Source organism: Juglans microcarpa x Juglans regia, chromosome 8D (assembly GCF_004785595.1).
Source record: "Juglans microcarpa x Juglans regia isolate MS1-56 chromosome 8D, Jm3101_v1.0, whole genome shotgun sequence".
NCBI lineage: Eukaryota > Viridiplantae > Streptophyta > Magnoliopsida > Fagales > Juglandaceae > Juglans > Juglans microcarpa x Juglans regia.
Genome location: NC_054608.1, coordinates 25,011,362 through 25,028,322, shown reverse-complemented (window position 1 = coordinate 25,028,322; position 16,961 = coordinate 25,011,362). Strand labels below are relative to the sequence as shown.

Sequence of the window (16,961 nt, the reverse complement as noted above, 5' to 3'; positions counted from 1 at the left end):
AGCGTAGCCTGCACGCGCGGGACGAAAATTCTGAACCTCGTCGGCACATGGCCCTCACGCGCCACCAAGGAGCTCTATGCCGTTGCAACGCGCGGCAGCTCCCGAACTGACGACTCTGGATCTCCCAAGACAGACAGTCGGTTTTCCCTTCCGAGACGTTTTTTGTACACTGTTTTTTCCTTTTTACAGTGTTTTCTCTATGTAATTTATTTATGCATTGTCTTTATTTTTAAGAAAACAAAAAAACCCAAAAACATTTGTCCCTTTGGAGCTAAGTCCAAAGGGTGTTGTCCCCCCTCCGCTTAGTCGGTGATGTTGAGGTTTGGTTTCTCCATACTCAACCTAGTTGGGTATGGAGTTTTATGTTTGGTTATTGTGAACTCTGTTGGGAACAGAGTTGTGCTATCTCTTAGACTTCGGTCTTTAGAGATAAGCCGTCTGGACTAGACCATGTCAGTCACAATAGTGTACTGAGATTCTACTAACGTTTGTAATTGACTTGTTGTTTGAAGTCAAAATTATATGTTCTCTTAAATGAATGGAATGAGATCCTTTTTATAAAAAAAAAGGCCTAGTGTCTATCAAAGCCTACCGACCAATATCAGCTACGAAGTAATCACCAATGGGTGCATTAGTAACGGACCCTGAATTAAGAGGCATGTCCAGATACAGTCATATCTACGACCCTCTCTCTCATTTGCAACACACTCTCTCTCTACTCTCTCATACGAAACTCGCCAATGAACATACCGTAAACTGTCAGAGAATTGCCGTTGTCGAGACGGCCGGTGTTTCTCGTCCCCATCGATCGGTTTCAGCCGGTTTCCTCCCCAAAAAATGAAGCATTGGTCGGCATCGGTTTTGCCCCAAAACCGCGCCGATGGGGTCGGTTTTCACTCCTACATCTCATCATTACAATTTTCCTAAATTTTCACACAAAATATAATAAACAATTTAATTTTTTTAAATTGTAAAATAATAATAATATTAAAAAATAATATTTTAACAATATTTTATTCAACTCATATAAAATCATCTCATCCCATCTCATCTCACTATCCAAACGAGCCCTTAAGAAGCAAGAGGGTCAATAATTGTTCTAAACCTTCTCTTTAAACATTCTAATTTTCTCTCATTTGCAAGAAAACATGTATTCAAACAGAGATGTTTCTCTTCAAAACATTTTAATTTAATCTCGTTCTTAATAAAAACAATGTGCGGGTTTGGTCTTGTTTTCTTTAGAAATAAAAAATCTTAAAAAATAATAAGTGCATTATTGAATAAACACAATAAAAAAATTACTTATTTGTGACTAGTTATTCCTGTAAAAATGATTATTTCCTGTTCAAATGAGTTTGTTTTCATCGTAAATAATTTGTCACAAATGTTCGTTTTTCTTATCGTAAAAGTTTAATGTGTTTAATAAAATTACTTAGTTCATTACTCGAGATTAGTTTATTGACTTTATTTCACAAAACTAAAATAAGTTCTCTCTCTTTATTATTTTTAGAAAAACTTCATTAGAATTTTAAATATGTTTATATATAGACACATAGTAACAGTGAAAAACATATACACGATGGGTTACTCCGTTGATCAGTATTCCTGAAATGTTAAAAAGAAGTACTACTCAGCTTTGTCTTTCGTTCTTAAGCTAGCTTCACTCGATTTATTTATATTAAAATATAAAACTTCTCTTAGCAATGTTTTCATTGCTTAATTTTAGGCATAAAAGCCAAAAAATTAGAAATTACACACGTTCTTTATGTTAAAATCAAATTAAGACATTTTACTGAACATCATGTGTGCACTAATTACCTTGAAAAACTGTAAACCAATCTTAATAAATCCAAACTTCCACAACCAATAATTCAAAAAAATATTTAGAAAATTGATTAAATTTACCCCTTTTATATCCCAGTTTGAGAAATGAGATGGGAGTCTTCAAACTCATCATCCATGTCCGTTTCGGGATTTGTTCCGACAGAGAGATCAAATGCTACTGTTTGGTTTTGATTAAGAGAGGAAGAAAATGTTATCACTTCCCTGAGACTAAGAGCAGAATTAAAGATCCGAATAGGAATCTCTATCATGTGTTTTGATGGTTGGGTCTTAAAACAAATGCAGGAAAAATCCACTAAGGGGAGAGAAGAATGGAGTGGTTTGTTAGTCAATTCTAGGATGCGAAAGTTCTTCCTTCATTGATTATACTTGCTAAATTTAAATAAGCAATTACATAACAGACCACTTCTATACATTTACCAGGACCCAACAATATTAACTGACCCACAAAACAACCAACCCACTCACTAGTAACTGGCCCACTAAATGAGACTCAGTTGAAACCCAAAACAAAGCATGCGTAATTCATAACTGACCCAAGTGAAATGACGACACTTAGATAACACTTAGACAATAGAACAAAAATATTGGAACCCTAGCAGCACATAACAACACTTCCTCCCTTTTTAGAGGACCTTGCCCTGAAGGTCTGGGAACCATCATTGCAGAGTGGAGAGATCCTCCCAAGTCGCATCTTCCTCACCCTTTCTACACCATTGTACCAACACGTCTACGTTAGCCGTGTTTCCTCTTTGCTTAAGTCTTATCTGCAGAATCTTCTCTAGTTTTGGAGCAATGGCTCCCTCTCGAGTCACAATCGGTAGATTAGCGTTAGGTTGAATCCCATTCCCTAGCTTTCTCTTAAGACACAAGATGTGAAAGATAGGATAGATGCAAGATTTGGGAGGTAAATCAAGCTCATACACAACTTTTCCAACTCGCCATATGATCTTGAAAGGACCATAGTACTGTAGCACAATCTTAAGATTCCGGCACATGGCCACTAACAATTGCCTATAGGGACACATCATGAGGTAAACAAAGTCTACCTCTTTGTATTCTTTGTCCGTCCACTTCAGATCTGCGAAGAACTTCATCTTTGACTGTGCTTCCTGCAGATTTTCATGTATGAGAGTCGCAATGAAATCCTGGGTTCTTAATTCTTCATCAACAACATGTACTTTTGTGGACCCTGGCTCCTAAGGCAGCATTTGAGGAGGAAGCTAGCAGTACAGAACTTTGAATGGTGAGACCTTTATGGAAGAGTGCACTAAGGTATTATAGGAATATTTTGTTCAAGCTAACCATCTCGCCCAATCTCGTGGCCTGTCAATGGAAAAACATCTAAGGTAACACTCAAGCACCTTATTCGTGGCCTCAATCTGGCCATCAGTTTGGGGATGATATGTTGTGCTGAGTAAAACATTTGTGCCACAAATTTTTAATAGCTCCTTCCAGAAATGACTTGTGAACACTAGATCTCTATCACTAACAATTGTTTGTGGGAACCCATGTAATTTGAAAGCATTTTCCATGAAGGCTCTTGCTACGGTCATAGCAATGTATGGATGGGTGATGGCCATGAAATGTCCATATTTGCTCAATTGGTGAATGAGGCAACCATTCAATGAAATCCATGTTAATATCCTCCCAATTTTTGAAAGGTATTAGCAACAACCCCCAGGATGGAGGGTTTCAACCTTGTTCCTCTGATATACATTGCATTCACTGGCATAAGCTCTGACATCACTTCTTAATCCAGGCCAGAAAAATTCCCTTTAATTCTTGCATATGTTTTCTACACTCTCGTGTGGCCCCCTAATGGAATGCTGTGAAACTGATGCAAGAAAAGCACCAAAGACCCCACTTTGTAAAAGAGTAGTTGATTTTAGATTTGGTAAAAGGGTCAAGTCCAAGATCCCTTGACGGTAGTGGCTAAATAGCTGCTGCAACTGGGGGTTTTGGGGGGTATGCTTTCTTTAACTCCTCTATCCACTTTGCTTGCACTATACTGACTGCATGAAGATGATGGTTTGGTTGTGTGGTTGTGGTTATGGTTGTGTTTGGTTGGTGTTGGGATGGTGGGAAGTATTTGGTGAATGGGTGGCTGTGTTGGTTTTTCCACTCTTATATTCCACTATAAAGTCATTACGGAAAGCTTAGGTACCCGCTTCTATTAGGCTGGGGTCCCCACCCGTTGCTCTAACAAGTATTTTAATGCTTGCTGATTTGTACAAATTTTAAAAGATTGCTCCAACAAATAGTGCCGCCATTTCCTCACTGCCATAACTAATGACAATAATTCATTCTCATAAGTAAATAGGTTCAAATTCTTACCCTTGCGTGCCTGGCTAAGATATACAATGGGCTGTCCTTCCTACATTAAGACAGCTCCTAGAGCTTCCCTAATGCATCACATTCCACAATAAAATTTTTAGAGAAATAGACAACCTTAAAATAGGAGGGTGTATCATTGCTTCTCTGAGTTGATCAAATGCTACTTGTGCCTTCTCAGTCCATAAAAAAAATTCTTCTTCAAAAAAGCTGTAAAAGGGGCTGCAATGGAAAGATGATGTAGATGTTTATGTGTCTTACTATAAATTAAGATGTCATAAAAAAACCAACACAAAATTCCTTAGGTACGGCCTGAACACTTCATTTATCAACCCTTAAAAGGTTGATGGAGCATTGGTAAGCCCAAAGGGCATAACTAGGAACTCGTAATGATCCTCATGGGTTCTAAAAGCAATTTTAGGGATATCATCAAGATTCATCTTGATTTGATGGTATCCAGAGGGCAAATCAAGTTTAGAAAATATTACTTCCCATATAGTTCATCAAGCAATTTATCAATATTAAGAATCAGATACTTATCTTTTATAGTTTTCTTGTTGAGGGCACGATAATCCACATACATACGCCAGCTACTATCCACCTTTCTCACTAGTAGCAATGGAGATGAGTAAGGAATTTTACTGCTCCGTATAATGCCACTTCTCAACAACTCAGCCACCAACCTTTCTATCTCCTCTTTTGTTAATACGGATACCTGTGAACACAAGTAGGCTTGGCTCCTTCCTGCAGCTGCATTTTGTGATCATAGCTCTTAAGAGGGGGCGTAGGTTCAATGAAAATACCCTGAAAATTTTCCAACATTTGCTTTACTCCTGGTAAAACAACCTCCTTAGAGTCCAATGTAGTTGCATCCAAAACTTGAAGCCATAAGCCTTCAGATGACCACCAATTATGCTGGTTAATGTGCTCTTCTTCCTCAATACTCTTTGTAGGTAATTGCAAACCCTACAACTTAACCTTAACATCTCCCATTGAAAATAACATGGTTAAGTCAGAAAATCTTACGAAATAGACCCTAAACTCCTTAACCAATCCACCTCCAATACCACTTCACACCCACTAAGTATCAACACAAAAATTAGCAACAAATTGCAACTTTTGTAAAGTAACAGGATCTGCCTTACAATAACCAAGGGCAAGGGAGGGTAGCACCATTCGCTGCCTTAACTGTCAAATGGCTATCTACCATTGATAGTATAGCCTTCTTTGCCATATATGGGTCAATAAAACTATGAGTACATATCAATCAAAATCAGCACCTATTGATTGTTTATTTCTCCTTGCAACCACATAGTTTTAGCTGCTAGAGACCCTGCTATGGCATGTAATGAAATGCCTAGCAATTCCCCTATTTCTTCAACCTTGGTCTCCTCTATTACAACCAAAGCTGCATCTGTTTTCTCAGGTTCTTCCTCTTCTTCTACCCCCATTCCTTCTAGAAGAAAAGTTTTGGGTCTGCTGCACCTATGCCATGTTGGAACTTCTCGTCACAATAGTAGCATAAACTCCTCTCTCTCCTTTCTTGCATGTGAGTGGGTGATATTCTTTGAATGGGTAAGGTAGGTCTCTTGGTTCTATTGTAAGGGGTTGAGTTTGGACATAAATTCTTGGTATCTGGTCTGTTTGGAGGGGATGATAATCTTAATATGGGTGCTAATGCTGGTAATTTGCGGGGTGAATTTTGGTTATTAGTGTTTTGAGGTTGGTTTCTGGGCAATAATCCATGGGTTTTTCTTAGGACCTTCTCCTCCTATAAGCTTGCTAATCCAAATGCCGTAGAAAGTGTGTTAGGCTTGAACATAGTAATAATAATTTTAAGATCATCCCGAAGCCCACTAAGAAATGTACTGATACGAAATTTCTCTATTACTCTACTGATTTTATTAGATAAGGCTTCAAATTGGGACTGATATTCCTCCACTGTAGTAGTCTGTCTTAATTTTGTAAAAACTCCCACTGGATCCTTATAAGTAGAGTGCCTAAATCTAACCTTTAGGGCTATGACCAACTCATCCCATGTGTGAATTGGGCTTAAGTCCATAAGCCAACAATACCAAGAGAGAGCCTTGCCCTCCATGTAGAAAAAAGCTATCTATACCCTTTGGTCATCAAACATATGATAATAAGAAAATAATTGTAGTGCCTTAAGAACCCACTCCATAGGTCCAGACTCGTCAAACTTAAGAAAATGCAACCTTAGTGACCTTGCATGTATCCCCCCATTTCCATCAAATAAAGGATTATTACTAACCTTAGTATTCTTATTTGAGGATCCTTCACCTTATTGCTGATTTGTCGTTATAATTGCTAACTGCTCATAACTGGATGGCAGATTTTTAAGCTGTTGCAACATTGCTACTAACATGCTCTTCTAATTTTCTTGTTCTTCACACAGATGTAGTCTCTCCCTTCAATGTTACTACTACTTCTGACAATTGTGCCTAAAGCGTGCTCTCTACCATGTCGCAGGAACGCGACTCTGAGACCACTATTATTTTAATGCCCTGGTCCAGGTGGGGTCTGAGATTTACTTTTTATTACTTAAACTCACATTTCGACAATATATTTTTAGACTCTAAATTCTCAGTGACACATAAAAACTATTGTTTTAAACCAACTACCTCAATATAATCAACCTTCCAAAATACCAAGTCATCAGAACATAACAAAATTATTTAATAAAATTCGTCAATACTCATAGAAACCTTATGTACTTAATCTACTATATTTAAATTATCTCACCCATACTCCATAATATTCAATATATCTGATAATATTGAGGAGATAAGGGGTGGGTTATCAACAATTCAGTAAGCAGTGAACATATATAGTATGTAAACTTGAGTCTTTTCACAGAGTTAGAATGTAGAACAAAATATTTTAGTTTCAAAATGCAAATCCAAAAACATGTTAACAGAATATCAGACCAACAGTTCAAAATGCTTATATTAAAAAATGTATTTTAACATAATATAACTGAACATCATCATCATATCATATCATATTAGAGCATCATATCAAAACATAGACCATATTTAACCGTCATGATGGGGTTGTGAATTTTGCGGAAAGCTAAGCAGAATATAAATCACCATGATACCAAAACGATTACACTCAAAATAGAGACCACTATTACATCCCGTGGAGGGGCCAGAGGCCACTATTATGTCTTGTGGCAGGGTTAGAGGTCACTATTATATCCCGTGACAAAGTCATAGGTCACTATTATGTCCTGTGCCAGGACTAGAACTCATTATTATCACCCATGAAAGGGCTAGAAGCCACAATTACCACCCGTGACAGGTTCAGAGACTACTATTATCACCCGTGGTAGGGCCATATATCTGAGCAAAAAAGAATCAGGATCATCGGATCATAACTTGAAACAGAATTAGATACATAATCAGAAAGTCATGCTAAAGGTTTTTTAGATGTCACATCATGCCAAAATAGAGTACTGAACAATTTCATATCATTTTCACATATTCAAAAATGGATTCAGAACACTTTCATATAACATGTACAAAATTCCCAGATTCCATATTCACTTTTGCACATTTAAGAAACAACATATCAAAATATTGTTTATATCTATATCAGTCATGCTAGAAACCATTTTCTCTTTTAAATAATTTTCATGAGTAATGTAGAACACATAATTGAGGTTGTTTTTACATTTATTTTTAAAACATATCATGCTCATTTTTAATAGATCAACTTCAGTTCATTTTCTTTTTAAGCAAAGTCTAGCATAGAAACTCTGCTTACCTGACCCTTCAACTTTTTTAGAAAAACCTCTAAACTGTGTTAATCAGAAATTTGATCGTTAACTAGATATAATTAAATAAACTATAAATTAATACAATTAAACTGGCACATCTAAAATAAACAACACAACTAAACAATGCCACTACAATAAATCTCATGGTTCCAATTCTTCTAACCTAGTTACTACGCATTTCCAACCCACAAAATAACTCCCAAACCCCACATATTAGAAGCATTCACACTTATCCCATTAGCATACCCAACATCCAATGTAACGCCTCGATCCCAAAGGTCTGGAGAGTTAGCTCTTAATACCTAAAATCAACTTAAATAACACAACTATAAAATCCAGAAAATCCCATAAAATAGTAATCCATTTAATCAATCCAAAAATCTAAGTTCCTCCATGGGGATAATAAAGAAATTCTCAACAACATATATTAGAAATCCTCCAAAAACTCGAAACTATCCTTAACTCATCAAATCAAAATACCCGAAAAATAAAATCAACTTACTAACTACGACTCTCAAATAAGCACTTGTACTTTGAGGCACTTATTCTACTTTGAACATCACACCTTGGTAAAACTTCCTTCTCTTGTTCTCCAGCTGAACCATCAAAATTATCTGAAAAATATATGGAGATAAGGGGTGAGTTATCAACAACTCAGTAAGCAAAAGACATATACTAGTGTGTAAATATGAGCATTTACAAAGTTCAAAATGCAGAACAAAAATATTTTCTTTCAGAATGCAGAATCAGATTAATGTTTTCAAAATGCAGCGTCAGAACATGTTATCAAAAATATCAGAGTGAAAGTTCAAAAATATTCATAATCAAAATCCCTTTGGCATAACATAAACTGGAACATCACATCTTATCTTATCATATCAAAACAAATATCATGTTTAACCCTTTGGTAGGGTTGTGTAAAACCCGATAGCTATCCGAGCAGAAACAGAATGTCAAAAATAAGCTCATGTCTACACCAGTCATGACAAAAAAAATTTCTTCTTAAACAGAATCTCATGAGTAATGCAGAACAAATAACTGAGGTAGTTCAAATTTCTTTTCACAATCAAATATGTATATTTTTCAAAAATAACCTCAGCTTATTTTATTTTAATGCAAAGTCTAGCATAGGAACCCCGCTTAGCTGGACTTTTTAGCCTTTTTTTTAAGAATTTTCTTAAAAAATGTCGAACATAATTAAGCGTCACCTATAAAATATTCACGTAATTCTCGTAAATTTTCAATCGAACACATATTTCAATATTTAATCTTAAATACTAAATCAACCTATCCTTATTCCTAAAAAAAAACCTAGAATTCTTATAACCCTAAAATACCACAACTTCCCAAAATCCTCAATATCCACTTAATAAAACAAAATTCCATTACAAAACTCAACTTCAATTAAATACAAGTCTGAGCTACAAAAGCTTTTGTAAAACACAAGCTGAACATAAAACCAAACCCAAACCTAAAAACAAGGCCCATTCAAAACCCATTTTTAAAAAAATACATTCAAATCCTACTTGGCTTAAGGGCAAAATGGTAATCTCATAAATCTATAATCTCTACCCTCTAACTTCACGTAATTGAAGCACTTAGAACCACCCATATATTTCCGAAACTCACAATTGAGGGAAGACGTGCGACAGAATTTCACTGTGAGGGAAAGAGATCGTGGCGGAGCTGAGTTGCGATGGGCGGTGACTGTCCCGATGGCAGTGCACTGAGAGAGAGAGAGAGAGAGAGAGAGAGAGAGCTAAAGGAAGGTAGAGCTGGAAATCGAGGGATAGAGAGAAATCGTGGGATGGGCGGTGTTTGGTGGTGATGAAAGGTTCTCCGGCGCACTCTGTTGCAACTGTCTGTTGCGGCTTGTCCTCACTGTTGGTTGTTGGTGGTTGCGTAGGGAGGAGCCGTGTCATGCGAAGTTTTCGGGGGGAACCCTTTAACGTAGAGAGAGCGAAAAATGATGCTAGCCAGTGGTTGATCCACGACGGAAGGCGGTGCAAACATGCTGGAACTTGAAAGGAGGGGACTGGTAGCGGCTTGGTGGTAAAACCCGGCTCACGATGGGGGAAAGTGGAGTGCTCTGTTTAGATGAGCAAAAATAGGGGCTAACCAAGTGATGGAGAGGACGTGCGGCCTCCACGGCAGTGACTTACAGTGGTGTTGCTGTGCGTGTGGGTGGTTGCAGTTTATGGAAGGGAATCTAGGTAGCTGCCGGTTTCACGTGGGGCAGGGCAGTGGGATATTACACAGTGGTTGGATGAAAACCAAGCTGCAGTGGATGTTTTTGGGTTACAACAATGGAGTGCAACACGATGGGGGTTGTGCTATGGCTTGCGGCAGCAACAAGTTTTGGGCAGTTTCTCCATGCAGTAGATGAGTACGTGTATATATATAGAGGTGATGATAAAACCCTAGAGATAAGAGAGGAAAGAGACGTGCATAAGCAATGCTTATGATTGGTGGAAAGAGACGTGAAAAAAGGTGGGGAGTTTCTAAAAAAAACAACAGCCGTTGGGTTTCTCAGTTTAATAAAAGAGGGGTGCGGGTCTTGGGGTGATCGGGTAGAGCCACTTTTAAAAAATCTGGTTGTGAATAACTAAAAAGAATAAATAAATAAAAGGGCTCTACTATTAGATTTTGAGTCACGAACCAAACTTGCAATATTTCAACTTGTTTCTTAAAATAAAAATGACCCATAAAATATTCGACAAAACAACTAGTTTTCCATACGTATAAATCCAAAATAATTTTAGAAAACGGTTTAGTGCTGGGCCCGGGTGTTACATCCAATCACAATACAAACTACAAATGTTTTATCCCGAAGCTTCAAACGACACCAACCTCATCACAATTACCCATTTTATCTCAACATTTCAAAGGGACAGCAACCACTACGTAGATTCACAAATAGTGCTATAAAGCAACCCCCAACACTTTAGATAATTATTTCAATCAAAACCACATCACCTAAGTCTTAGTCTCTCATTTCCCATCACTTCCCAAAGCACACAATCAACATCAAAATGACACAGTTTCCCCAACCACTGATTACAACCATTCACACATGCAACAGTTTCAACATGACAACTCATAGTTAACCAAACACATGAATTTCTAGAAATCAAGTGTTAGTTATACCTCTATGTTTTTTACCACCAAGAGTAATCTTCTGATGTGAAGATGTTGTTGGATTGCTGTGAAAACGGGGGATCCTGTGTGCAATGGAGGTCAGCAACGGATCTAGGCTTTTGTAAGTGATGGCATGGGTGTTTGTCGTGGTCTTAGGTGGAGCAAAGTGGCTTGCCATGAAGACTGGAGGCAAGAGGCTTCACTACGATGGCACAAAGAGGGGGCAACAAGCCTCGATCTACATAGAGATTGAGAGCGAGATCAATCGAGGAAGAGTAAGACAGATAAAGATGGAGAGAGAGAACTTACTAGCATCGCTAAGAAGTGGGGCCCAAATCTGGACTGTGAGAGTGTGTGGTGAATCTTGGGGTGGTTCATCTGAAATCAGTGGCTACTGTTGGTGGTTCTCAGTATTGGGTTTGCTCGATGTGTGGTGGTGGTGATTTGGATCTTCAGCACAAGAAAGAGACAGATTGGCTGAGAGAGAACTTGTAAGAGGGAGAGAGAAACCATGGGGAGGGATTGGTGAGTACGGGGCACTATGAGATAGAGAGGGAGTTGAGGTTTCGGTCACAAAGAAGGGGACGTGAAAAGGTGTGGCATCGTGGGGGAGAAGTTGTGCTTTGGGTTGTCGAGCATTGTGATAGGGGAAGAGGGGTTATCGGGGGATGGAGGAAGAAAGGAGAGGGAAAGCAATTCTGAGAGTGGTAAAACGATGCGTTTTGTACCTAGTTGGGCTAGGTTTGGCACTTGGGCTTGGGCCTAAGCCTGGAGTGTTACAATTATGGTTATTGTAATTAAAAAATAAGTTTGTAAATTATATTGGCAATTTGAGGTGACAAAGCCTCCAACACTTGCTCAATTTCGAATGCAAAAGTTCTTCCTTCATTGATCATACTTGCTGAATTTAAATAAGCAATTACATAACAGGCCACTTCTACATATTTACCATGACCCAACAATACTAACTGACCCACTTACCAGTAATTGGCCCACTAAATTAGACTCAGTCAAAACCCAAAATAAAGCATGTGTAACTCATAACTGACCCAAGTGAAACAACGACACTTATACAATACTTAAACAATAGAACGAAAATATTGGAACCCTAGCAGCACGTAACAGGTTGATGAAGAGGAAAATGAGCATCTAGTTGCTTGGGTCTAAAAAATATGGATCTAAAAATGGCTAGTGAAAAATCGACTAATGGGAGAGAATATAGGAAAATGAGATGATTCCTCTTTGTTCTCAGGATTCAATTTATTGCTGATTATAAGAATATAGTATTTATTGTTGGCTGTGGATTATAAGCAACCAAAGATATATGAACTCTTACGGAGAAGAAATATCTTGACGAGAGCATGTTTCGACAATTGGATAACAAAGATAATGGTCCCTTGCATCTTGAGGCAAAGCTTGGAGACAACCATTTCGAAAAGAAATGAAACCTAAGAAGTACAATGGCTCATAATTGGTAAACACTACTTTTGAAAAAAACACCGCTTCACAAATGCAACACTTCGGATATTTTTTCTTCTAGTGATCATCATCAATGATCGACTTTAACGGTCAGAGTGCCAAATCGCAATTATATGACTCCGCTTTTATATATAGTAATTGATAAGTACAAAAAAATAAGAGTGCTACAACCATAAAAAAGTTGCATAAAAATAATCACATAAATAGTTTCTTGCAGGCGCGTTGGACATATGACCAAACAAGCTCCATTCAAGTATTTAAATAAGTTTTTAAAATTTTGCCATGCCTAGGCAAGTTTTAAGTTTTTGCAAGGTCACAATTAACGAGAAAATGTACCAAAAAAAACACCATAACATACAATATCAAGACATTTGAAATATATATATTATATTAATTATGTAAATAATAGTGAAATAATTTGACTTAAAATATTTTATTGTGTTTTGAGAAATGAGAGAGAAAAAATTACATAAAAACATTAAAAAGTTCAAGTTTGATCAATATAACTTTTTTACTATTATTTTTATTTTGAAATTTGTAAAAGTTATATTGATTTTTTTTTTTATGTTTATAAAATTGTTATATTGATGTTTGTGTTTAGATAATAATTAGGTAATGATTAAATAAAAAAGTTGGAGATTTGAAATTGAAAATATTTTATGTTTGAGTGATGTTTAAGAATGAAATTATGAGAAGTGAAAATTTAGAGAAGTTTATATCTCATCTTTGAGGCCAAACAAGCCCAGTTCATCCATGTCCATAGATATCCCATTTAATTTAAAGTATAACTAGAGAAAACTTAAAAACTTAAATAGACATCTACCTGATCACGGTCGTATTAAACCCGAAACTCCCGGCGGATGACCAATAACCTAAGGAAAGGAAAGAATCGGTTACATTTTTCATATAATCTCCTCTTCTATAATAGATAGACTAATTATCTATTTACTTTTATTTTTTTATATCTTTATTTGATTTTCTTTTTTTGTAATTTCCTATTTTATATTTGAACTCTTTTTATTTTAAAAAGAAAATCAAAATAGAGTTCAAAATATATTGATTTATAAATCAATGGATTTTTTTTTCAATTGGAAATTTCCCAGTGGGAAATCCATATATATAGTTGATCGCTCATAGATTACCTATCGCTTACTCCTGCATGCTACCCTCAAATTTTCTTGTACTATCAACTGTAACACCGCATGCAATACTATTGCAGGTGAAACTATCACGTAAGTGTGTGTGTGTGTTTATATATATATATATATATATATATATATATATATATATATATATATATATATATATATTAATACTTATAATTAGTTTATTTATTTATTTTTATCAAAACTAAGAGATTACAGTACCATATATATATATATATAGGTTTGTGCTCCCCAAGTTTTAGGAAACATATATATGAGTGGTTGATGATTAACAAACAAATTAATTATATCAAGGGGAGCAAGTGCCAATAACGTAAATATTATATATATCACTACAAGAAAAATGAGTATTTATGACAAATTATTTGGGACGAGAATAGACTAATTTTGATAGAAATAATTGACAATAAATAAACAGTTTTCTTGTAGTTTATATGGAAGCAAAAAGAATATTAAATTTTTGTGACGTTTCATTTTGTTCTTTTATATATCCTCAGTTGAGAGTTTATTGAACCCTACTCGACCACATTTTGGGGCTTTGAGTGTTCTCGCTCAATCTCAAGATCATTTTGCCAAATATTTTTTTATCCTCTCAATATTCATTTCATCTCAACTTCTCTCAACTCATCTCATATAATTATTACAACTTTTTCAAATTCCTACACAAAATAAAATAAACAATTCAACTTTTTCAAATTCCAAAACAAAAAAAATATTAAAAATATATATTCTAATAATATTTTATTCAATTTTTAATTTTAATTTTAATTTATCTCATATCATTTTATCTGTAAAAACAAACGAGATTCGACATTAGAGTAATATGTCGTTGAGTACTGTTCCCCACCTAGCCATAAGGTCGCCAAAATAAAAATCTTTAAATTCTTGATTTGGTAAAAAAATGTTCTTTGGGATATTCTTCCCTTGCTAGTGGCCAAAACTCCTTTTTTTTTTGATAAAAAGGATCTCATTCCATTCATTTAAAAGGATATACAATTTTGACTTCAAACAGTAAGTCAATTACAAACGTTAGTAGAATCTCAGTATACTATTATGACTGACATGGTCTAATCCAGACGACTTATCTCTAAAGACCGAAGTCTAAGAGATAGCACACCTCTATTCCCAACAGAGTTCACAGTAACTAAACATAAAACTTCATACCCAACTAGGTTGAGTATGGAGAAACCAAACCCCAACATCACCGACTAAGCGGAGGGGGGACAAAACTTTATTAATGGATGTATCGTCCGAAGCTACATATGAAGTTGTTCATTATGATCTCCACATATTTTCCTTAAATCAAGTCTTAGCATAGATATGCACATTCATGTTTGACCGAAACCTTTATCAAAGTAAAGTTTTATAAATTTGTCTCATTTTTCACAAATCAAACGCGAGTAATCAAGACTTTATAAGCTCTAAGATTACCATTTTTGTCAAATTCACGCTATAAGCAGTGGCGGAACCAGAAATTTGTTGTAGGGGGGCCGAGCAAAGCTAAAACTATAATAAAATATTTTTTATTCTATTTTTGAGTCAAAATAATTTATAAGATCAAAATAATTTTGTAGAGGAGGCTAAGATAAGTTTTTAGAGAGGAAACCAACACAATATGAGATAATATAATCCTATTAAATCATAAAAAGACTAATACATTTTTTTTTTCAAACTTTTGGGGGCCATGGCCCCCCTGCCCCTGTGTAGGTCCACCACTGGCTATAAGCATTATCAAACACATGCATGTTCAGTTGTGGAACCTTGGTGGAGCCAAGCCAAGCTAAAAATATAACAAGAATTGTTATTTTGTTTAGTTTCTAGCTTTCTATATAAATTTTTCTACTATATTACGAAATCACCACTTGTTTCAAAAGTCTAAACCGATGGAAAAATATCTTAACACTCATTCTCATGTGTGAAGCGTAGAGTTAGGGTTTGAACTTAAGACCCCTGATATCATGTGAAAGTATGGTAAAATATTGATTTGTATTTCATCTCAATGATTCTCGTGTACATCAGTAGAATATAAACAAGTGTAAGGCTACAAAATTACATGATTCTAGGAGTGATTGGATCACTATGCAGTTGTCAAAACAAGGAAATACTAGTTGTACAATAGCAGACCCATGGATGTTAGCTATCTTTGTTATGTTGGAGTACTGTATGAATCGTGGGAGAAGATGTGGTGTTGACTTCTGTATTCAATGTGGGGTAGCTATCAAGATTAGCATGAACTAAAGGAGTAAGTGAGCTCACCGCCACTTCCCTCAGAACTACCTTCATTGGTGAAGGAGCCTCCATTGATACGTGGTATTGCCGCTTTGGTCATCCCTCGCTTTGCTTGGTCAAGAATATTTTGTTCTCCAATAAGCTTCCCATTTCCAATAAAATGACTTCTACTATTTGCAATTCATGCAAATTAGCTAAAAGTCACAATCTCCCCTTTTATTTGTCCCCTTCTTGTTTCATCCATCCCTTAGATTTAATTTTTTCAGATGTATAAGGTCTTTTCCCTGAACCATCTATTGAAGGATATCGATACTATGTAATCTTTCTTGATAATGATAGCAAGTTTACTTGTCTTTATCCCTTGGTATGTAAATCTGATGTTGAATCTACTTTTTATCAATTTCAAAAATTGCTTGAACGTTAATTTGGTTAGAAAATCAAAGCCATTCAAATTGATTGGGGTGATAAATACCGGAGGTTAAACAATGTTTTTTGCTCTATTGAAATCCGTCATCGTCTCATATGTCCACATACACATGAGAACAATGGCTTTGTAGAAAGAAAACATCGTCATATTTTTCATACTGGGATTGCTCTCATGGCCCATGCTGTAGTTCCTAAAAAGTATTAGTCTTATACCTTTCTTGCTACTTGCTTTTTAGTCAACCTTCAATACTCAATCATGAATCTCCTATTGAATTTCTTTTTCACACCAAACCTGATTACTCATTCTTGAAAGTTTTTGACTCAGGTTGTTGACTTAGCTTAAGGTTCTATAATTCACACAAAACTGATTATAGGTCGAAACTACTTGTTTTTCTTGGCTATAGCCTAGCCCATAAGGTTACACTTATCTACGTATTCCCACGGGTTGAATCTATACCTCCCGTTATGTGACTTTGATGAAGAATTTTTCCCCTTTAAAGACTCCTCTACTAGTCCATCCAACTTCACTAACATGGCCCATTCTC

The 16,961-nt window shown here is 36.0% G+C and overlaps 1 protein-coding gene across 1 annotated transcript; it reads right to left on the bottom strand.

Moving 5' to 3' along the window:
* Positions 1–2,501: 2,501 nt before the first annotated feature.
* LOC121242342 lies at positions 2,502–5,627 on the bottom strand. Its single transcript, XM_041140219.1, has 4 exons — positions 5,509–5,627; positions 4,892–5,119; positions 3,207–3,489; positions 2,502–2,954 (listed from the first exon to the last, which is right to left on the bottom strand). The coding sequence occupies exons 1-4, from the start codon at positions 5,625–5,627 to the stop codon at positions 2,502–2,504; spliced, it is 1,083 nt and encodes a 360-aa protein (XP_040996153.1).
* Between the last annotated feature and the right edge of the window lie 11,334 nt (positions 5,628–16,961).

Bases quoted from the DNA above. Each gene is read 5' to 3' on its own strand.
- LOC121242342 (XM_041140219.1), bottom strand. From the start codon at position 5,627: ATGGGGGTAGAAGAAGAGGAAGAACCTGAGAAAACAGATGCAGCTTTG. The intron at 5,120-5,508 runs GTCTCTAGCAGC...ACCTACAAAGAG, and splicing joins TCATTACATGCCATAGCAGG to TATTGAGGAAGAAGAGCACA. The intron at 2,955-3,206 runs GTGCTTGAGTGT...GAAAATCTGCAG, and splicing joins AGATTGAGGCCACGAATAAG to GAAGCACAGTCAAAGATGAA.